This window comes from Trachemys scripta, chromosome 11 (genome assembly GCF_013100865.1).
Source record: "Trachemys scripta elegans isolate TJP31775 chromosome 11, CAS_Tse_1.0, whole genome shotgun sequence".
NCBI lineage: Eukaryota > Metazoa > Chordata > Testudines > Emydidae > Trachemys > Trachemys scripta.
The window spans coordinates 8,226,425-8,249,322 of NC_048308.1; the positions used below are offsets into that span (position 1 = coordinate 8,226,425).

Sequence of the window (22,898 nt, forward strand, 5' to 3'; positions counted from 1 at the left end):
GGCTATCCTTTGATTTCCTTGCAAAGGGAATAGCCATTCTAATGAGAGAATATAGTATGTTACAGAGCTAATTCAAAGCGACAGTGGGCATGTTAGGACACAAACTTCCATTTTATCTACACTGATCAATACAGACATGGATTTGGGAGAGTTCTGAGAATCTTCTATAGCAGGGGCTCTCAGATGGAGGGCTGCAGCTACCCTTCCCTTGCTGCTAAGTGGGAATGCCTCCGGACTAGATGGACGGAGCCCCGATATGGGAAAGGTTGAGAACCACTGTTCTACTCAAACCAAGAATGAACACAAGTCAGTAAGAACCGCTGGACGTTCCAGCTTGCAAACAACCTTTGGAATTAAGAAAAACTTGGCTACAGAGGCTTCATCTTTGTTTATTTCCGTTTCTTTGGGTGAATTTTTTTCTGCAGCTTCATTGTCTTTTTGGTCTTTTGAGCAGTGCTCTTTACACTTGTTGGAGGCAGTTTGATGGTTATTTCATCTTCATCACCTTCTGCTGGTTGCGATTTCCGACGCTCAAGTGCCGTGGGCGTACACACTGGGGTGGGGTCCTAGATAAACCAAATAAGGTAGTTACCATTAGAGGGACAGCTTCCCTAACAGACATGTCCTATATGACATCAAGACCGTGTTCCCGCCCTTCCCCCCCCCCGATTCCCTGCACACATGGAACAACTGCCAAGAGATATCAAGTGAGAATGATTTCTAAACTGGAAAGCTTTCTAAATAGATTAAGTCGATTTTGCATATTAAAATAGATGTATGTGTTTTCGCAATGGTACAGGGGAAATATGAATTAGATTAATTTTTATTCCCTTGAACAAATGTCATGAGTTGCTCTAGTTTTTTGGCATTAAGATAATTATTCCTTGATTCAGAAGGTTAAGGAAGATGAAATGAAGGGAAAACAAAGATGAACAGAAAGGGTCACGAAGAATGTAAAGATATTTAAGAACCAGGGATATTGCTCCCTTATAAATCCAGTCATGTAGAAACTAACATTTTTCACATCCCAATGGCAATATTTTTTTAAAACACAATCCATTTCCCTGTGCATTCAGTTTTCTTATTTTACAAGTCCCTCAGATATCTGCCTCTGCCCTTTTCACAAGAGACAAGCCAACCCCACCCCAATTATCCGGAATTACTGTACAGTGCGGTTACATGCTGTGACACTTCTTTCCTGAGGATCCAAATGAGAGCATTCAACCCCTCACACACACACAGCCAGATCTTTCCAGGTGTACATTAAAATGGAGACGGCTGAGGTGCAGTGTTCAAAACTCTCATTCGGACAGGTCTAAGCAGTAGGTGAAACCCTAGTGTTTAGACTTTTGGACTGTAATAGGTGTAATCTCAAGCCTCGAAATCTGACCTTTCTGATCATAGCACTATTTGATTTACATGGCTGATGGCAGCTCCCAACAGCTTTTAGCTTATTTATAGCTGATTAGCAGTCTGCCGTCTGGTTTACACTAGAAAGTTTTGCCAGTAAAACTTCCTTTCTGTTGGTCCAGACTTCCATTCACACAATTCTGAGTCTTGCTGATAAACCCTCCATGTTTACTGGCATAATTATTGCCATTTCCTCATGTGAAATAAACCATCTGTTGGAACAGTGCTAGTGTGGAAGCACACAAGTATGAGTATGAGTCGTCCTCCAGCAACAATCCCACAATGCAACTTTCTCTTTAACAGTGCCTGGCTGGAGAAGAGACCTGAGCTTCATCCATATTTGCAGAGACAAGTTGAAAATGGCATGTAAAAGAGCAGTAGATAATGGGATAGAACCGGAAGTTGTGGAATTCAAGATCAAATTCCCAGTCCTTTGAGAGGAACGAGGGTATCCCACAATACACAGCAACCGCCCCACAACACATAGTGTAAACTTCCTAAAGGGTAGCAAGCCAGAAGCTGGTATGGAGGACACTGGGATGCCTACCCATAGTGCAACATGCATTTTGATGACACAACCCACGGTGGGTGGACATGATGCACAAGCAGCCACATTTGGTGCATTCGATCAACATACCTTACCAGTAACAGTAAGCCAGCAAAACTTTGACTGGTAAAATTTTCTAGTGTAGACAACACTTAAGACATCTGCTATTCCACACAGCATATGCTGCCGTCCATTCAGAAGCGTGCACTCTAACCCACACTGCAACTTTTATTGCTACAAAGTCAGTCTGTCTGTCACCAGCAGGGCCGGCTCAGCAAAAAAGCCCCCCGCCACCCCCCCCAGCGCGACAGGGGAGGGCGGCGAGCCCGGCCGTGGGCCCGCAATCCCCGACCGGCCGGAGCGCCGGGAGGAGGGCGGAGAGTCCGGCCGGGGCTCTCTGCTCTCCCTGGCGGCCAGAGCGCCAGGGGGGAGGGCGGAGAGCCCCCGGCAGCCAAAGCGCTGGGGGGAGGGCGGAGAGCCCAGCCAGGGCCCTGCCGCGCCGCCCCCCTCCAGGCGCCGCCCCAAGCACATGCTTGGTGGGCTGGTGCCTGGAGCCGGCCCTGGTCACCAGTACAACAAGGCCCAGGACACAGACTCAAGAAAGTAACAGGGGAACTACAGTAACCAGTTCTGTGTCTGAAGAACATGTTCTGGTGCCTTTAGACTGCATGAAACCCACTGAAATCAGTTGAGTCTTACCTGGCTGTTCACAGATATGTTCAGGTTCGAGTTTGAATTTGAAACATTTTTTTTCTTTTGAGCCATCTGTGCAGCCTATGAAAAGAAACAGATCAAGCAATTAATTACACAGAATTGCCTTCTAATGCAAAGTTATTGAGATTCTCCTAATGTAGCCGACAGACTTTTCCTTCACAGTTATAAAACCTTTACTGCACCAATTACGTCTGAACCAGTACATTGGTCTATCATGCCAGAGAAGTCAATGAATGTGATTTGGCGTATACATCCACCGCACAATCACAGAAATAAGAGAACCCTTACGGGATCTTGTATATCTACTGACAATACACAATTGAACCCTGCAATATCTAAGTATTTCATCCCATTGCTTTGTAAACACATAGTATCTAAATAGAGGAAGAATGGTCCAATGGTTAGGGCACTAGCCTGGGACATGGAATATTTGGCTTCTCTGCCCTGCCACAGGCTTCCTAGGAGTCTTTGAGCAAGTCACTTATTCTATCTTTACCTCAGATCTATAAAATAGGGATAAATAGCACTTTGGAGGGGTGGCACGAAGACAAACATTAAAAGACTGAGGTGCTCGGGTCCTATGGTAATAGGGGGCCTTACAAGTATCTTGGATAGATAAGTAGTGGAAAATAGCAAACAGTGACACGAATCAAAGATCACGTTTCAAATCAGTCACTGACCTATTAAACTAGTATAACGTTAAAGACACTTCTCTAAAAGAAAGCGAGAACAAGGCTTCGTCTACACCGGGGTGGGCAAACTACAGCTCGCGGGCCACATCCAGCCCAGCCTGGGACGCTAGCCCCCAGCCCCTCCCCTGCTGTCCCTCCTCCCCCGCAGCCTCAGCTCGCTCCGCTGCCGGTGCAATGCGCTGGGCGGCGGGGCTGTGAGCTCCTGGGGCAGCGCAGCTGCAGAGCCTGGCCTGACCCGGTGCTCTGTGCTGCGTGGCGGCGGCAGCGTGGCCCAGCTCCAGCGCCGTCAACCACCGGTGCTCCAGGCAGCACGGTAAGGGGGCAGGGAACAGGGAGGGTTGGATAGAGGGCAGGGGAGTTCAGGATGGTGGTTGGGGAAACGGGGTTGAATGGGGGCAGGGTTCCCAGGGGGGCAGCCAGGAAGGAGGGGGGGTTGGATGAGGCAGCAGGGGGCAGTCAGGGGACAGGGAGAAGGGATGGTTGGATGGGGCAGGAGTTCCGGGGGGAGAGGGGGGCATCAGAAATGAGAGATGGGGTTGGATGGGGCGGCGGGGGTCTGGGAGCAGTCAGGGGACAGGAAGCGGAGGTGGGTGGATGGGGCAGGGGTCTCACAGGGGCTGTCAGGGAACGGGGGGGTTGGATGGGGCAGGAGTCCGGAGGGAGGGGGGGCAGATAGAAGGTGGGGGCTGGGCCATGACCCCCTCCCCTAACCAGCCCTCCATACAATTTACAAAACCCAATGCGGCCCTCAGGCCAAAAAGTTTGCCCGCCCCTGGTCTACACTACCACTTTTGTCAGTAAAGCTCTTCTCAGTCTGGGGGGTAGGGGTGGTGGGGCGTTTCACACTCCTAACCGACAAGTTTCACCGACAAAAGTGCTGGTGTGCAAAGAGTGGCTGCAGGACTTTACACCACTGTAAGGTCCGTAGTGTAGACATAGCCCAAGTCTGGTAGAGCGCACAATCCACCAATCAAGTCACTGCATGATTTCTACGAGCGCTCACGCTGTCCTCACTCTGATTTAGTCTCTGCACCAATCTCCAGATTAAATGTAACATTCTTAGATCAATCACGTATAATGGATGCAACACTTTCTCCTATTTAGCACAATCTTAGACATGAACTTTGAATTTAATACTTGACCAAGCTACCACAAACCACTTACAAATCCAGGGAAGTCATAATCTATTCCCTTCTCAGCCAGCCTCTTTCGTAACCGTTTCTCATTTTTTAGTAGTCTCTCTGTCATCCTTGTCTTTTCTTGCGGTGTTCGTTTCTTGTTATATCGCTTGACTGCCGGGTGTGATGGCTTCCTAAATGTCTTCTCACTGCCTCTGAAGAGGTTTTCATGGACCTTTTCAGGCGGCATAAATTCACCTGTGTCATAAAGCATATCACACTAAATCAACAGTTAAGAACGTAAGAATGGCCATATTGGGTCAGACCAATGGTGCCTCTAGCTCATCTTCCGGCAGTTGCCAGTGTCAGATGCTTCAGAGGAAATGAACAGAATAAGGCAGTGATTTTCAACCTCTTTTCATTTGTGGACCCCTAAAACATTTCAAAGATAGGTGTGGACCCCTTTGAAAATCCTAGACAGTCTTAGCAGTCATAAGACTGCGAGGAATGCATGGGGGGGCGGGGGGGTGAAGACACTCGTGGAGAAAGGAAAAAAGAATCTGTGATATTCACTTGGAAGAGCTCCTTGTGTCCTGGAACTCTAACATGAAAACGCAAAATTTCCCTGACGTCCCAGAAAACAATACACTCACATGCTCACGTTTCCCGCGCTCACCAGTGTCTCAGATACTCACACTTTAGGAGTCTTTCACAGAACAGGTAGTTGTTCATGGTATCGGCAACAATCTTTGCAACTTCATCTGATTCAAACTCTACAAATCCATAGCCTTTGCTGTCTCCAGTCTGCCAGACAATGACAACAGTATCAGAAATCTAGGTTACGTTTACACACTATGTCTGAGAACTACACTAGACTGTTTTTTCACACTCCAAGGGTTATATTCTGTTCTCAGATCAACAAAGACAACTCCCAGTAAACTCAGTAAGCACTGCACGTGTCTTAGGGCAGAATTAGCCTATGATGATGTCCAAGATAAAGATAAGCTTTTACAGAGTCTATGTGAAACCAATAGCTCTGTGTTATGTATATAGGGAAATAAACATTACTTAGTAACAAATATAACAAAACTAAAAAGCTAAGTAAAAGTTATGCCATGAGATGAAGGGGCATTTCCCCTTTCGGTAGAAGGGATGGCCAACCTGTGGCTCCAGAGCCATATGCGGCTCTTCAGACAGAAGTTAACATGTGGCTCCTTTTACAGGTACTGACTCCGGGGCTGGAGCTACAGGCTTCAACTTTCCAATGTGCCGAGGAATGCTCGCTGCTCAACCCCTGGCTCTGCCACATGCCCTGGCCCCCACTCCACCCCTTCCCCTCCCTCCCCTGAGCCTGCCCTGCTCTCCCTCCTCCCCAGAGCCTTCTGCATGCCACAAAACAGCTGATTGGGAGGTGCGGGGAGGGAGGGGGAGGCGCTGGTCAGCATGCTGGTGGGCGGGAGGCGCTGGGAGCTGATGTGGGGTGGCTCAGGTTGGCCACCCCGATCTAAAGCCAGCCATTTGTATTACAAAGTAGTCAGGAAGTTTAAAAGCACTGTCCCTCCTGTTATATTAATTCAGAATTCTACGCTGGATATAGACTACTCTAACATTTCTCACTTAAGCGTGTTTAGTTCTGATGAAAGGGGCTAGATTCACAGCACTGGAATTGGAGCCCTGTTTAACCACAGAACCAGGGGCAACTTCCTCACAACACCTGCCTATTTATCTCTATCCTTTTCTGGAATGACCACCTTTATGGTAAAGAGGTAATGGCAAGTCTTTTCCCTCTTCTGACCCTGCCAACAGGGTTTCCACTTCAAGTGATACCTCTACGCTATAAAACAGATAGAACCAATAACTTGTTACTTATAAGTCAATGATGAGACTTCAAAATACGGTTATCTTCAGTAACCAGCTGAGCTGGATTCAAACCAGTAACTTAAATTAAATGTTTTAAAGGCCAATGACCAAAGTTCAATCAGCCTCTGGAACAAGACATTTATTATAAACATCCAAGTAAAAGTCTACTTCTGAGGCGGTGAAGTTTATGTGAAACCAATCAATGGCTTTAGAAGTTCAGGAATTCAGGATCCTCGTCCCATTTCCGAAGAGCAAACATTTCTGTGTGTTCTGAGAGGCTATCATCATTTCCAGAATGGACTATTAGAACACAAGAGCAGGGATATTTCAGGCTCTCTCAGATCCTGGTATAAATGACAGCCCATTTTTAGTCTGTGTTCCTCCATATTGCTTTTATACATTGGCTGGTGCGACTGCACGTCAGTAACATTCTCAAAATGGAAATCAAGAGGAGGACGACGTCCAGGATGTGAGGATTTCATAATGTTAAATAATCTACCGTCCAAGTCCTAGCACTGATTTTGTTTGTGCAGCACACAAAGTGTGCTCTGCACTTTGCAAAACCCTGCCCCACGGATCTTACAATTTAATTGTAGACATGAATGAAAGGAAAAACTGGGGCTATGACAAAGCAAGAGAAAGGGAAGAGGGCTGCAACAAGATTACACAATATTTGGTTGGTCATATGCATTTTTGGTGGCTAGAAGGGCAGAGAGAAGGGCACAAAGACAGGTGAGAACAGATTTTAGCAGCTGCATTTTGGATGTACTGAAGGGAAGTCAGGGAGGCTGGAGAGAAGATTGCAGCAATCAAGACTGGAGATAAGGACACAGAAAAGTGCTTTAGCCATTGGGATAGAGAAGAATTGGATTTTTTAAATGTTGTGGAAGTTAGACTTGGTAACACCCTGGCAATGTAGGAAGGAGTGAGAGGATGTCAAAGATTAATCCAAGGGTCACAGCTTCAGTGATTTTGAAGATGATGTTCTCCACACCAATGGAGAAAGACTGCTACTTCCTACATCTTAATGTAGAACAATTAGGCCTTGAATGAAGTTCAGGGAAACGGTAATAAAAAATAACAATGAGGACACCAGTATGCTGATAGCCCCTGGCCAGTGCTCAGTTCTAATGGGGAAAGTTTATAAAATGACTGTGAGGATCTGGGGGAAGTAGGGAAAATTCAGTAATAACTGCAATTAGGAAGCTAAACAATTCAAAGCAATTATGATTTTTACCTTTTTACTTCTTGAAAGCCGAAGTCTGGTGACTGTTCCAAACTGGCTGAAGTACTCCTGGATTTGTGGCTCATAAAGGCCCCTAGGGATATGCCCTAAATAAATTACACCAGGAGTCAGCTTCTCATGCTGTGAATAGAAAAAGTACAGGTAACATTAAAAACACAGGAACATTTATGCCCAATCACCACCTTAAACAAAAGGAGACAAGAGGCCACCGATCTGGTCCCAGTGCAGTAATTCCTAGTCTCATCTTCCAAAGCAGGCTACATCCCTGACTGATTTCCTGTTTTCTTCCCATAGCCAGTCTCCCACCAGGTACAATTTTCACAATCACAGCACGAATACATCCACTGAGATTTGAACGCAAAACCCTACTGCCAAGTATCTTCACTATCGCGGTTCTGCGCCACTTTTGACCTTGTTCCTCAACTCTACAGGTGGGGGGTGGGAGGGAGACCGGGAGGAGGGGGGAGTGTGGGGGAAGGGGGGAGAGGAGGGAGATTCAATTTTTTTAGTCAGCCTCTGGCTGTTCAGCGTCTGAAATGTCTCTCTCCGCGGGGCCGCGCGGGTGGGGGGGAGAGTGGGGCCCCCATAGGAATGTAGTATTCTATAATATTACAACTTTTTTTTATGGAAGGGGCCTCCGAAATTGCTTTGCCCTGGGCCCCCTGAATCCTCTGGGCGGCCCTGTCTCTCCGTAGCGGAGCCCCGCGCCGACCCGCCAGTGCCCCCTACACTGTCCAGAGGCGACTCCACAGCCCCGGGAGAAGGGGCCGGAACCCCCGGCCCCGGCCGCTCGCGCGAGGGGCGCCCTGCTGCACTGTCTGCAGCCGGCTGGAGGCAGCTCCGCTGCTCGCGGCTGGCCCGAGGGGGCGCAGACCCGCCGGCGGGGAGCAGGGCCCGGGCTCTCACCTTGGTCCCCCTGCCGGAGCGGACGTGCAGCACCTTGTCCTGGAACTCGCGCTGCAGCTGCGGGTCCAGGGAGAGGAGCGAGGCCGGGGCCCCAACCGCTTCCCCCACCGCCGCCATACCGCTCTCTCGCACTGACCACGCCGCCGACTCCAGGAGCGAGCCCGGCCACTTCCGCTTCCGGGTCACTCACCGGAAGTGCTCCCCTGCCAACTTCCGCCCACCCGGGCTCCAGGGCCCGAGCGGAGACGTAGGGCTACAGCGGCCCCTGGCGGCCAGAGCGGAGCCGGCCCGGCCCGCACCCTGCCTGCCGGGCGCGGCCACGTGGGCGCTGGCTGGGGCCGGGGAGCTCGCCAGGGCCCTGCCGCTTTCCCCCTCCAGCCTCCACATCCCACCGGCTCCTTGTTTGCGGGGACACGCGGCCCGAGCAGAAATGCAGGAGCCCAGGGGAACTGCATGGAGCTGGGCATGAGCGAGGCAGGGCTGCCTGGTGGAGATGCAGGGCACCAGGGAACTAATCAGTGTCTGCAAAGGAGGCCCCAGAGCATGGCAAGAGAGTGAAACGCCCATAGGCCCAGATCCTCTACGGTAGTTAGGTGCCTAATATTACTCCCCGGGGGAATTCTGCACCAAAAAATTCCTGCACACAGTTTAAAGTTCTGCATATTTTATTTGTCCACAGAACACAGTATAATCACTCCAGTTTAAATTATGTTGGTAATTTATTTCAAAATATCCATCAACAAGAATGTCGCAATAGAGACGACAACAAAAAATTGCCCCAGGAGTAGAGAATTAAACCCCTGTGACAACCTGGTTCCAGTTGAGGGATGCAGGAGGGGACTGTGGGGGGGCACCCCAGAGTCCAGATACCTGCATCCCCCAGAGCCCAGCTGTGGGGCACCCCCTTCCCCCAGAGCCTTTATTCCCCCTAGCTTCTTTACGGTCCTGCCCTTCCACACCCTTTGCCAGAGCCAGGTCTCCCAAGCCGTCTCTCATTGTATGGGCAGATTTTGGAGGACCTGTTAAAGGCCAGGGACCGCTACTGATAGTGTAATATTGATTATCATACTTGTTGCTAACAGCAGCCAAACTTCTGGGCCTTTTTGCAGGCCTATGCAGCCTTAGCATGACTAAGCCAGAAGGACTCAGCCTCTTGCTCAACCTTTGTCTGACTCTCCACCCCTCTCTCATGAAGTCTCTGTTGAATATGCTGGGGTCTGTGTTTTAGGAGAAAAACAAGAAGCTTATCAATATTTGCCTTCTGGGATGTGTCTGTCAGGGCCTCAAGGCATGCAGACCCTGCAGGAATACATCTGCCTAATTAACAAAGAGTCCAGTGGCATCTTATAGACTAACAGACGTATTGGAGCATAAGCTTTCGTGGGTGAATACCCACTTCGTCAGACGCATGATTGTCTGCCTAATTAGTAATCTGAGGAAACCTCTTGCTTAGCTTTTGAAACTGCTTTCCTAACAAGGTTTTTTATTGTTGTTTCTGTTGTCTACTAACAAGATAAATAAGGGGAGAGAGGTTTGGTCTCTTTGCGATCACTTCATGGACTCAGTTTAGGGCCCTCAACAATAGCTGAAAGACAGGCCAATCCGATGGCTCCCACTGTACCACTCAAGAGCCACACCAAACTTCAGTAATTATTGAGGGTTGGGGGTGTTTTACTAACCTGTTGTGGATGTGTGTAAGTGCTTGAAACTAAATAAAGTATAGCTTTAAGTGAGAGCACTCTTGTATTGTACTGTTTGTGCCAGTCATCTATTGGTCGGATGGCCATGTCTCCATTGATTTATTTCCTGACACCGCCTCACACAGAGTAAGTTACCAAGAGCTTTGGATTGAAACAACTCTGGGTAACACCATCCCTGGATGGATGAGGATCAAGCCAGGCAGCCAAAGCATTGAGTGCCTCCATCCCCTGAATGAAAGCTGGTGAGCTGGGCTCTGTAGAGTCCAGCGGCCCCTAGTGGCAGCCAGCAGCTCTGCAGAATTCCCCCAGGAGTAAAATATGTCTGAGGATCTGGGCCATATAGACTTCTATGGGGACAGAAGGAGGCCCCTACAGAGTTTCCTTAGCAAAACTTTTCTTTGTCTGGTGCCTACAAAAATGCTGACAACAGTCAGGCTGCTGCTGTGCTAATCATGCTGACTAGTATCATCCAATTTACTTGTATTTCCCCTTCTGTCTGTATCCATCTCTTGTCTTGTCTTGAAGTTGTAAGCTCCTTGGGCATAGACTGTCTTTTTGTTCTGTTTGTACACCACCAGGTACAATGTGGTCCTGGTCCACGACTAGAGCTCCTAGACGCTATGGTAATATAAATAATAATTAATAATTTGTTCAGTAAAATAGAGATTTCGGTTGTTTGAGTTTTGATAGAATATATGTGAGTAGGTCCTGTATGTTCCCTTAATTCTGAGTGGGTTGGAGAGAGTATTCATGAACAGCTGCCCTCCCAACCGTGAGTGGAAAGAAATTGAGACCCCATGGTCTTTCTGCCCCCTTTTTGCCTCGTGGGGGGTGAAGAGAGATCCAGTGAGGCTGCTGCCTCCAATCAACCTGATAGAGGAGCATGCCCCACCCACCCTCCACCCCAAGCCCTCTGGACCTTTTTGTCGGGCCCCCACCCCGTGGACCCGACTGGCTTCCCCCTCGCCCCTTCACTGTGAGATTTGCAGCCGGTTCGTTTCCAGACCGCGCCGAGGAAACATCTATATATGCTTGTATCTATACATGCTCCACACCCTTCACTTCCTCACCCTTGCATCCCGCCCTGACACAAAGTGTCCTCTGGAAGGTGAGGAGCCCCTGTGTGCCAGCCTATATTCCACCCGAGGCCCGCCGGGGATATCAGTTGGCGGCTCCTTCACGGGGCCATGAGCACGGGCGTGTACTTGGCGCGGTTCACCACCATCCCAGACACTTGACCATAGGGGAGATGGTGAAGACATCCCACAAGCTTCCAAAAATGGGGGGTTGCACAAGTGCTGGGGAAGGAGGTTTCGGAACGAAACGCTGGGGGCTGATTAAAGACAACGTGGGTTCTGCATGGAGTGGTGGGGAATTGAAACGCTTCTGCTGTGGGGAGATCAGGCCAAGATGGAGGAGCCCAGCGAGATTCCCTTCCCCTCTCTGGGCAGTAGGGTGACCACATGTCCCAATGTTATCGGGACAGTCCCGATATTTGGGGCTTTTTCTTATATAGGTGCCCACAACCCCCACCCGCTATCAGGTCACCCTACTGGGCAGCTCGCCAGCTGCTTGTGAAGGGCTGGGAAGCCGGCCAGTAACACAAACATCCCCCCCCGCTTAGCCCCCTTCTCCCCAGGGCCGAGCTTTGCCCGCTCCAGAGCGCGGGGGGGGGGGGGGAGGGGCAGTCAGGGACACTCCCACAGGGTAAGAAACAGGCAGCGGGCAGAGAGGAGCGCACTGCGCCTGCGCACGCTGGCCCGGGGCGCCTACCCCACTGCCTGTCCGAAATGGCTCACGCGGCCCCCTGCAGGCTGAACTCGCTCTGCAGCCAACTTTCGTTTTCCTCGCGGGCCGGGTGTCCGCTCTGCGCCAGGAGCGTAGAAGGACCCAGACGGCGGCCGGCAGGCAGGCAGTGATTAGGGCACCCTTGTGCTCGGAGTGTGGAAACCCTCGCTCAGAAGAAGGGGTCCTGACGCGGAAGGTAGAGGCCCGCCCGCTGCGTGGCAGTAGCAGCGGCTTCAGTGTTGAATGCGGAAGGCTTTCGAGGCGATGGGAGCGGGCCCGGCACTAGGAAAGGCAGCAGCTCTGCGCCGCGGCTATGGAAGGACCCCTGAGCCTCTGCCGCGCGCGCGCGCATGTGGCGCCTGCGCCCTGCGCGTTGGAAGGTCCCTGAGCAGCGGTTGCGACCCCGGCTGGGAGCGGGAGAGGCCCAGCCCCTGGGTGGCGGCTCCCTGCGTGCCCGGCCTGGCGGCGCGCCATGTCGGTCAGCGAGATGTTCATCACCCTGCAGGGGGTCCTCACCGCCGACCAGGACATCCGAGAGGTCAGGGCCCGGCCGGCGGGGAGGGGTGTGCGCGCGGCGTGGCGGGGGGAGGGGCGGGCTACCGTCGCACGTGGCTATAGGGATCAGGGTGTCGCCAGGGCTCCGAGGGGGGCGGGCCTGGGGGTTTCTGGGCGGGAAGTTTCTTCCTCCATCCCATGATCTGACGTGTTGCCGTCGACTTGCAGGAGATCAGGAAAGTGGTTCAGACCCTGGAACAGACGGCTCGGGAGATCTTAACGCTGCTGCAGGGGGTTCACCAAGGCGCTGGATTTCAGGACAGTAAGTCACTTGTGATCGGTAATGATGTCACAGCCGGAAGACAGCATCTGCCCCCAATCCTTACATTCTAAGGATACAAAGGGTCAGGGAAAGAAGGGAGGCTGTCAAACACTGATAGATAATCTTTTGTTAAACACACCAACTTTCCTTGACTATACTGTCAACCTGCCCATTGTTAGTCGAGCAATTTCTTTTCGGCAAGACCCTCCACATCTGAAACAAAGCAAAAGCTGCTGGGGGGAAAACACCTGAGGAAAACTGAATCCCCCCACCACTGTTGCTGAGAATGGAATCTGAGACCTACTGTGACACTTCCCAGGGGTTATGGAGCACTTCGCTTCCACCTGCCCTTAACGTGAGGAAGCATGTGCCTCCTGTTGATCAGCTCCCCAAGTCCACTGGCAACACAAGCACTCCCCTCTAGGCCTTGCAGGCCCATTCCATGTTCTTATACCTTAACATAGGAACGGCCACACTTGGTCAGACCAAAGGTCCATCTAGCCCAGTGTTCTGTCTTCTGATAGTGGCCAGTGCCAGGTGCTGGGAATGAACAGGTAATCATCAAGTGATCCATTCTCTGTCGCCCATTCCCAGCTTCTGGCAAACAGAGGCTAGGGACACCATCCCTATCCATCCTGGCTAATAGCCATACTTTCCAGCTTGAGGTGCAGAGACACCCTTAAAAATCTGCTCTAACTGAACCAAAAGTTTTGGATTTGGTGCAGGACTTAATAACGTGAGGCAGGATGGCTAGAAACAAATACTTTGATTTGTCATATGTCAGAGGGCTAGTGACTCTCCATGCTCTACCCTCATTCTCCTCCCTGCTCAACCTGCGTAGACTTTCCCTGCTTTGTTCCGTACCCCATTTCCTCTTAAGGTAAACCTACACTACAGCCCTTACAGCAGCGCAGCCCGTGGGGCTGCAGTTGTGCCGCCATAGCGTAGGCTCTCCCTACAGCAACAGAAAGGGTTTTTCTATCAATGTAAGTAATCTATTTCTCTGAGAACCATTAGCTAGATCAATCACAGAATCCTTCTGTTGGTCTAGACCAGGGGTCGGCAACCTTTCAGAAGTGGTGTGCCGAGTCTTCATTTATTCACTCTAATTTAAGGGTTTGCGTGCCAGTCATACATTTTAATGTTTTTAGAAGGTCTCTTTTTGTAAGTCTATAATATATAACTAAACTATTGTTGTATATAAAATAAATAAGGTTTTTAAAATGTATCAGAAGCTTAATTTAAAATTAAATTAAAATGCGGAACCCCCCGGACCGGTGGCCAGGACCCGGGCAGTGTGAGTGCCACTGAAAATCAGTTCGTGCGCTGCCTTTGGCATGCGTGCCATGGGTTGCCTACCCCTGGTCTAGACACAGCCATGCTGGGGGTTAAGCTGACCTAACTACAGTGCTCAGGGTGTAAAATTTTTCACAGGTCTGAGCAATTTAGCTAGGTCAACCTAAGTTTTAGGTATAGACCTGGCCTTAGTCTAGGAGACTTACTTCACCATTTGATTCTCTTTTCCCTTTATTCCTCCCAGTTTATAGTTGCTGAAGGACCAAGTTTTCTAGCTAATGAAGTGACATGACCTAGACTCCTTGGGTTAGGAGTTGTACAGATAATTGCAGTGCTGTCAGTCTGACATCAATCCTGGTCAAAAAAATGGAACAACTGATATGGGACTTCTTTAATAAAGAATTAAAGAAGGTTAATATTAATGCCAATCAACATGGGTTTCTGGAAAACAGAACCTATCAAACTAACTTGATATTTCTTTTGATGTGATTACAAGTTTGGCTGATAAAAGTAATAGTGTTTATGCAATATACATAGACTTCTGTAAAGCAGTTAACTTGGTACTACACGACATTTTGATGCAGACTGGAATGATACAAAATCAATATGGCACACATTAAATGGAATAAATACTGGCTAAATGATAGATCTCAAACAGACAGTCATCACTGAGCCAGTGTGTTTCTAATGGGGTCGGTTCTTGTCAGTAGACTATTTACATTTTTTGTCAATGACCTGGAAGAAAACATAAAATCATTACTGAAAGTTTGTTGTTGACCCAGACACTGGAGGAGTGGTAAAAGAGTGGACAGGTCACTGATAGAGTGACCTGGATTGCTTGATGAATTGGGCACTAGCAAACATGCATTTCAGTATGGCCAAATGTAAGGGCATTCATCTAGGAACAAAGAACGTAGGGCATTCCTACAGATATGGGATTCCATCCTGGAAAGCAGTGACAACTTCGCGGTCATGGTGGATCATCAGATGAACGTGAGCTCCCAATTGTAATGCTGTGGCCAAAGGGCTAATGTAGTGTATGGATGCATAAATGGGAATGTCTAGTAAGAGTAGAGAGGTTTATCCTATATTTGGCACTACTGCTTCTGCTGCTAGACTACTGTGTCCAGTTCTGGTGTCTACATTCAAGAAGGATATTGATAAATTTGAGAGGGTTCAGAGAAAAGCGATGAGAATGATTAAAGGATTGGAAAACAAGTCTCCTTATAGTGGAGCTCAATCTGTTTATCTTATCTAAGAAGCTTGTGATCCGGTGACCCCATAATCTAGGAGTACGTACATGGGGAACAAAAATTTGGTGTTAGAGGGCTGTTCAATCTAGTAGCCAAACATATAACAAGAGCCAATAGCTGGACACCGAAGATGGACAAACTCAGACTAGAAATAAGACGCAAAGCTTTAACAGCAAGGGTGGTGAACAACTTGACAAGGGATGTGTTGGATTCTCCATCACCGTACATTTTAAAATCAAGATTGGATGTCTTTTTGTAAAAGTTCTGCTCTAGCTTGAACAGGAATTAATTCAGGAAAGTCTTATGGCCTGTGTTATACAGGAGGTCAGACTAGATGATCAAAATGGTTCATTCTGGGTTTATAATCTATGAATCATGAAAGATCATATCTTCCCCCAAGATGCTGTTTGAACATTAAATGCAACAAGCTGTGTCATCTTGAATTGTATTGGAATGCTTCCTTGTAACCCCTGTTTTGGTGGGTAAGAAGAAATTGGCTATCATTTAACCACCAATTATTTGTGCAGATTACCTTAATTGATATCAGAGCTGTAGTCTCAACATTAGCTTCAATCTGGCAGTGATTTGACCCTCCTTGTATCCACTGTTTGGCTGGAACCTAAATATATTGATTAGCACAGAGATTGATAATGACCTTTTATTTGAGGGACTGATAGTTAAACAAGACTGCTGTCTTCCCCAATTTTTTATTATGTAGACTTTATAAGGAATTATTGGTTTATTTGATGTGTTGTATTCAGCCTCATAACTGATTTGATATTAACCCACTTTCTTGTAATTTATTTTTTGTTTAGTTAATGGTATGTGTAAAATAGGAAACCTTGTTTGGATGTTTCCTCCCCAAATGTCGGTTCCAAACCTCAGGAGTCCCCGAAGTCAGTAAGAGGCAATTCTGTGACTCACCTACTTATGGGCCATAGAATTGCCCCTATAGGCCTCCCATAACTGGTGCCTGAACTGCTGCAACGCTATTGGTTTTTAAGGGAAATTGACTTGTGCATTGATCATAACTTGATGAACTGTGTGTATTCCAGAGCCCTTGAGGGTCTGCTGTGGTGGATATCAACCTAAAGGCTGACACATTCCCCATAAGTGTGTACTCCTCACAAACAATAGGAGATCTCATCCAGCAAGAAATGCTGTTCTCCCTCCATTGGTCTCTGACCAGAATTTATAGAGCTGGGGTAAAAGGCACTGATGCTCTTGGACTCTGGCAGGCACGGTACTGCATGTGCTGTGGGACTGCTATGGCTAAAGAACTTCCTTGCACTCCAAGTGCGGGTACTGCCATACCATAGCTATTCATACCAGGGTGAGCTTGGCCTTGTGGCTCAGGCATTGGACTGGGACTTTGGAGAACTGGATTCACCTCTTAGCTCTGCCACACAGCTCGTTTGTGGCCTTGAAGCTGTCTGTGCCTCGTTCCTCATTGGAAAGTGGGCATAATACATCCCTGCCTCTCACAGGTGCTGTAAGAAGCTACAGCATTTTCAGGTCTCTGTCATGACTTAAAACCTCCCAGAATTCAGCGTGCCTGCTCATAGAGTACTGGACTTCTGAACTTTGGGTAGCCGTAGAAAGGGTGGCATACAAAAGACTTGGATTTGAACAATTTGAAAGCATAGAGATTGAGGTTTTTCAAAGGTGAAGAAGAGATTTTCACCATTAACTTCAAAGGGAGTTGTGTGGCTCTGGTCCCAAGGATTTGAAAATCTGAACCAGCGTCTTCATTCCTTGATAAAAAGGTTTATTGTTGATCATGTCTGTCTTCTGCTTTATGTGCTTTTCATTATTGCATGCTCTGTCAATCACCCCACTTTCTCTTCTTCCTTTATTGTCCTGCTGTTAATTCTTTTCCTTCTCTGTGGGCACTGCATGCTCTCTTCAGATTGATTGCACGGTCATGCAAAATCCAATACAAGCTCTTAATTATGGGACTGTGGTGAAAAAGGTGTTCGTGTAACGTGCACTTCCCCTAAAGGGGAGAATGTTGCATCTCCCTGCCTCATAGCCACTATAGTCTGTCATCACTTTTGCTGTTTTTCAGCATGTAAAAAAAACCCAAACTTTTTGAGGACCTCTCTTTTTCCCCCCCCCCCCTCTCTAAATTGCTATACATATGTATAATTCTGTATGTATAAGAAAAGCTGAAATAAGACTGTTACATTGGTTGTAGCGAAACAAAACATTGCTGTATGGTTTTCTGTTAAGGTGTATTTGATATCTATAGGTGGCAGTGGTTAGTGGATAAATGAGCCTGAAACCTTACTTTTCTAAATAGGGGCTTAAAATCCTGCTTATTGTGAGTGGTAATCTTATAGGTTACGATGGTTTGAAACATAATTCATTCAAATGTATATAAAACAGAAGGGGCTACTGGAAAACATAGATCCAACCCCAGCTATTATCCATTGTAATAATATTCCTTTTTTATCTAGTAGAGAGTTATTGGATTTGGAACTGAAAGAAAAGAATATCTCTCATCGTTGAATAGTCAATTAATTTGCATGCGATTGCTGATCTGGGTCTGTGATGTGACTGAGACTTAATGATGATCAGTGATTCCTAAATAAATATGGAGTGACTGTTTTCATGTAACTTGGAACTGTGAACTAGTGGTTGGAGTTCAGGTCTGAGAGCCAGACCTCCTGGGTTCTCTTCATTGCTCTGCCACTGACTCCTGGTATGACCTTGTTCAAGTCATTTAGCCTGTTTGCTGCACTGATGTGTAAACATGAGTGTGCTGATTGGAGAACTTTAAGTAGCGTTATGTACATTCACAGGATTCTTTTGCAAAAATTAGTTTAGACACTTCCTAAATGTTGCACTGTTTCTTTTTTTCAGTACCAAAGAAGTGTCAGAAGGCCCGGGAACACTTTGGTGCAGTCAAAACACAGCTAGCATCTCTGAAGACCAAGTTTCCAGCTGATCAGTACTACAGGTCTGTAAGATTGCAAATAACCATACTGATGACAAAGTTTTGATATTCTAAATGGGTATTACACACTTTAAGTTAAAAGGATTCTGTGAAGGTCTGATAGGCCCCAACATTTTTTTTCTACCCTACAAATTAAGGGTAGCATTGGTTGACACTTTTTTCATGAATCAAAAATGGCTATTTGACCAAACTTTTTGGTAAAATTGTTCAGCTTTCCAAAAAAAAAAAAAAAAAGCTTTTTCCTTACTAGAATCATTTTTGAAAGTTGAAAATTTTCATTTTCTATTTTTTTGAAGACTTCCTGACAGAAATAATTGGGCTTTGTTTTGAGTAGCTCTAATTAAGGGCCTGACTTTCAGAGGCGTTGGGCACTCACACCTCCATTCACTTCAATTAGTTGTTAGTCTGTTGCATTTCTGAAAACTAAGTTCCAAATCTGTCATGAAACCTACGTCTGATATTGGGAATTATTCCCAAATGAGGCAGTCCTCTTTGGCCCTTGTTTGCTTTCCCTGCCAGTAGGGGACTTCTCTGAAGTACTCTTCTCAGAGCAGGAATCTTGTCAGTTAAATCCATTGCTAGCTCGCATGAGGTTAGCCGTTACAAAGGATTGGAGAGAGGAGGTGAACCCTCCAACAGGTTATCTTGCATCTTGTACATGTCTGTTGATCATTTCGCACTGAGCACCTTGAGTTGTTCAGGTTGCCAAGCCCACAAGCTCAGACTGACTAACTAAACCTATATTTGTGGGGTGGAATTATTTTCATTGTCAAGGAAGCCATTGTTTGTATCAAAATATAACTTTTGGATCGGTAGCTGTGAAACTTCAGTTCTGTCAATCTTGGCAGTGTGTCCAACTGAAGTGCAGTGCTGAAAGTAAACATGCAGCACACATAGTATAAGGTAGACTAGATATTTAACACTTTCAGTCTTTAATTTTCAGTCCTTTCTAATGCAAGTTGTAAAAATGTCTTGAATGAATTTTTTCACCTCGTGTGTTTCAATATAGATTTCACGAACACTGGAGGTTTGTGCTACAGCGCTTGGTGTTTCTGGCAGCATTTGTTGTCTACTTGGAGACAGAAACATTAGTGACTCGAGAAGCGGTTACAGAAATACTTGGAAGTAAGTTCATATTAATTAAACTGGATAAAGTTGTGAAGTTCTTAAATTTAGTGGTTTGCAGAGACATAGCAAGGTTCAAAATGCCAGATTGGTCAGCAGAGTTAGATGTAATTTCCTATGGAATGAACAGATTAAACACCAGCAGAAATTTATCTTCATAAAGATGCAAACCAGACTACAAAAAATTTTAATCTGGGAAAAATAAAGACTCTTGCTTAATGTGGCAGTTTAGGAAAGTAATTGTTTACTCCTAAGGATACTTGACAAAATCATGTGAAATTAAATTTGCCTAGGATGTTGACTCTGCTTTGTCTGTTTTTTCCCTCCCACTACTTTTGTTTTAAATGTTAAATAAGAAGTTAGCTTAGTTAATTTTACTAAGCTATAACTCTGCACAGAGCAGAGGATGTTTTTAAAAAAAAAAAAATTCAGGAGGACTAAAAGTTTTACAACAGAAAACTCTCGTACTTCTGTGATTCTGTTGGATCAAGTGTAGGGTATTGTCTCCTAGGTAGAGGACATGTCCAATATTAAACCAACATGGGAGCCAAGTCAAAAGGCTGGAAAAGAGCAGTATTTACATTATATGTGGGGAAACAACTGACTTCTATATTGCCATCGGATTTCTTATGTTTGAAATGTCTCCTGTAGCTGACTTGAAATAAAGACATTTCTAACTTGCTGCTTGTGTTCAGGTATGATATTGATTCAGATTGCAACTCTGTTTTTCACCTTAGTTGAGGCTGATCGAGAGAGAGGTTTTCACCTGGACATTGAAGACTACCTCTCTGGGATTCTGACTCTTGCCAGTGAGTTGGTAAGTAAAAGATATTTACACAAATTGATAGCTAGTGTGAAACCAACCAAAAATGAATGGCCAGTAGCTTGTTTTCCAGACCCTGCATTTGGGGAGGGTAGAAGTTACATTGCATAATGCCCTGGTGTTGAACTCTTAGCTAACTGGCCTTTCCAGCTACTATGAAATGCTAAGGTAGCAACTAGGAGTGAACCTCAGAAAGGGAAGAACTAAGTGCCTACTTCAACTTAATTGTGTCCAGATTCAAATCAATGCCTTGATTGAAAGCGAGGATTCTCGTTACACAAGAAACCATTCTATATGATGAGTATAACTAGTCTGATTACCATACATTGATGCTTCTTCATTCAGTAAACTGACAGGAAAAGCATGTTTGGCTGTAGAGACAGATTAAGGTAGGCGACCTCTGACTTCAGAAGGATTTGAGAGATCTGACTTGGCAGTTGCATGTGTAGTCAACCTTCTTCCATACCATCTGACTTGTTTCCCCCGCAGTCTAGGCTGGCAGTGAACAGTGTCACCGCAGGTGACTATTCTCGTCCTCTTCGCATCTCCACCTTCATTAACGAGCTGGATTCTGGCTTCCGTCTCCTCAATCTGAAAAATGACTCCTTGAGGAAGCGCTATGATGGCTTGAAGTACGACGTCAAGAAAATTGAGGAAGTGGTTTATGACTTATCAATCCGAGGACTCAATAAGGAGGCAGCGAGTGATGCTGGGGGAGAGAAATAGAAGCTGCTGTTCTAGCAGCATCATGGATTACCTCAGATGGTTGCCAGTGAGGGTGGTGTGTTAGCAAAGCCCTCCTGCCGTAGTTTAGAAGAACCACAAGTTGAAAAATGCTCTCTATTTTCTTACCAAATGTGTAGTACGGGTGTTAGAACGCAAAACGTTTTGTAAAATCATGTCTAGGGAAGGGCAGCAGGCTTTCAGTTTCCAGTGAAGTTACTCTGTCATAAACACACATCACTGTTCTGTGTACCATAGCAATAGCTGTCAAGAGCTTCCTGCAGCTGAAATTCCCGCTTAGTTCTGTGGAGTCACGCCAGCCCCACCGCTGTATTGTTCTGGCAGTGACGTGCTTCAGCTTTCTGTGCCCACACATCCTCAAAGGTGTGTGCGTGGGATGCAGCTTAACACAAATATGACATGGCATTTTGAGAGACAGTGTGTAGCTATTCAGTTCCTTTTTTAAAAAAACACTGATCTTCATTGACAATTTTTTTTTTGTAATTTCCACCCACTTTAGTAACTTGAGCAGCAGAGACTTGTATAGCAGTTTATTGCCCTGATCTTATTTACTGGTTACAGCATATCAAAAACACTAAACTGCAAAATTAGGCTAAGCAGCTCATGTAGACATATCACTGGGAATTAGTCTTTTCCATATAACTTTGGCATATCATGCCCAGGTATCTCAGTATTATTTTTTTAAATGACGAGTTTTTTGTTACCAGAAGGACAGGCGGCTGTTTCTCAGAAATGTCTGCTTTCACTTGTTGGCATTGTTCGTTACTGTGGGTAAACAATGTTGGATTTTAAAGTGAATCATTTTGTTTTGAGCACTCTACATAATTACCTTTCCGACTATCAGACTTTCTAGCACATGCATGCTAAGGCACACCTGATAAAATGCAGGCATCTTTTGAGTTTTGAGTACTTTGTTCCTGAATAGGCCAAAAGTTCTGTATTTTTTTTTTTTTTTTAGATCCCAGGTAGTTAGTTCATGTCATAAAATGTTTGTATCTTAAGAAAAGGGAAAAATTAACGTCTAGTCTAGTTTGCGTATGAGATTTTTGTACCCCAAAACCTGTTTTTTTCATTGTCAACATGCAAATTCACACATCACACAGGATGTTTATACCCCTTTCCTAAAGGCATGCATTTGAATTTTACAAAACTTTTTTTACCATTTTGTGTAATGTCCTAGTTTTTTTCTTTAAATATAATGTGTCTAGGATAAGGACTGTTTCCAAAGGATACAAATACCACTTGTTGAATATAAACAAGCAAAATTACAAGCAGTTGTTGAAATTCCTGTGAATCTTTTAGTTTGTAAAAGTTTTTGCAGTTAGCTGTTAAAGCTTGTTTTAAAAAAATCATTGGGAGAAATAAGTTTCTTTGTTATCTTGACCAATAAAAGCTGTTCTTTGACTTCGTGTCCATCTGGTAATTCTGTCTCTTGCCTGATGTTTGTTAATGTCACCACTTTTCATCCTGCAGTCCAGCCTGAGGAGTTTTTAATACAAATTCACCTGCCACTTTAAAATTGGTTGATTAACATACGATTCCAGTGCATTAGCTGGGAAACTGGATCGGCCACTTGGGATCAAGGAGGAGTGAAGATTAAGCTGTGAACATATAGAACCTACCCAGAATATGTGTTTGGGATTCTGTTGTGTGGGGACTTGAACACTGAGGTTCTCTCTTCGGTACTTATGTGGCCTCTGTTATTGTGGTACCCAAGTGCCTCACAATCTTTAATGTATTTATCCTCATATGAGATAGGGAACTGATATTACTGCTGTTTTATAGCTGGGAAACTGAAGTACAGAGATTGTCACTTGCCTAAGATCACACAGTAAGCATGGGGGAGTGGGGAATTGAAGCCAAGTCTCCTTACTTTGCCAGTAGCACCCTAACAATTGGA

General features: G+C 46.2%; 2 protein-coding genes across 2 annotated transcripts; one reads left to right on the forward strand and one right to left on the reverse strand.

Annotated features, from left to right (window-relative positions):
- Window positions 1-369: 369 nt before the first annotated feature.
- NIFK (nucleolar protein interacting with the FHA domain of MKI67) lies at window positions 370-8,663 on the reverse strand. The gene is made up of 6 exons (XM_034786141.1): window positions 8,494-8,663; window positions 7,579-7,707; window positions 5,177-5,285; window positions 4,528-4,739; window positions 2,657-2,731; window positions 370-566 (listed from the first exon to the last, which is right to left on the reverse strand). The coding sequence occupies exons 1-6, from the start codon at window positions 8,608-8,610 to the stop codon at window positions 390-392; spliced, it is 819 nt and encodes a 272-aa protein (XP_034642032.1). The 5' UTR covers window positions 8,611-8,663; the 3' UTR covers window positions 370-389.
- A 3,655-nt stretch (window positions 8,664-12,318) lies between these two features.
- On the forward strand, window positions 12,319-22,402 carry TSN (translin). The gene is made up of 6 exons (XM_034786123.1): window positions 12,319-12,519; window positions 12,705-12,798; window positions 18,213-18,309; window positions 19,316-19,431; window positions 20,169-20,248; window positions 20,744-22,402. The coding sequence occupies exons 1-6, from the start codon at window positions 12,454-12,456 to the stop codon at window positions 20,978-20,980; spliced, it is 690 nt and encodes a 229-aa protein (XP_034642014.1). The 5' UTR covers window positions 12,319-12,453; the 3' UTR covers window positions 20,981-22,402.
- The last annotated feature ends 496 nt before the right edge of the window (window positions 22,403-22,898 follow it).

What these genes read in the sequence shown, in the direction of transcription:
- NIFK (XM_034786141.1), bottom strand. Translation starts at nt 8,610, where the DNA reads ATGGCGGCGGTGGGGGAAGCGGTTGGGGCCCCGGCCTCGCTCCTCTCC. An exon ending in ATTATGACTTCCCTGGATTT is followed by an intron (nt 2,732 to 4,527) that starts GTAAGTGGTTTG and finishes TTCTTTTCATAG; the next exon opens with GCTGCACAGATGGCTCAAAA. An exon ending in ACATATCTGTGAACAGCCAG is followed by an intron (nt 567 to 2,656) that starts GTAAGACTCAAC and finishes TGGTTTATCTAG; the next exon opens with GACCCCACCCCAGTGTGTAC.
- TSN (XM_034786123.1), top strand. Translation starts at nt 12,454, where the DNA reads ATGTCGGTCAGCGAGATGTTCATCACCCTGCAGGGGGTCCTCACCGCC. An exon ending in CCGACCAGGACATCCGAGAG is followed by an intron (nt 12,520 to 12,704) that starts GTCAGGGCCCGG and finishes GTCGACTTGCAG; the next exon opens with GAGATCAGGAAAGTGGTTCA. An exon ending in GGTTACAGAAATACTTGGAA is followed by an intron (nt 19,432 to 20,168) that starts GTAAGTTCATAT and finishes TTTTCACCTTAG; the next exon opens with TTGAGGCTGATCGAGAGAGA.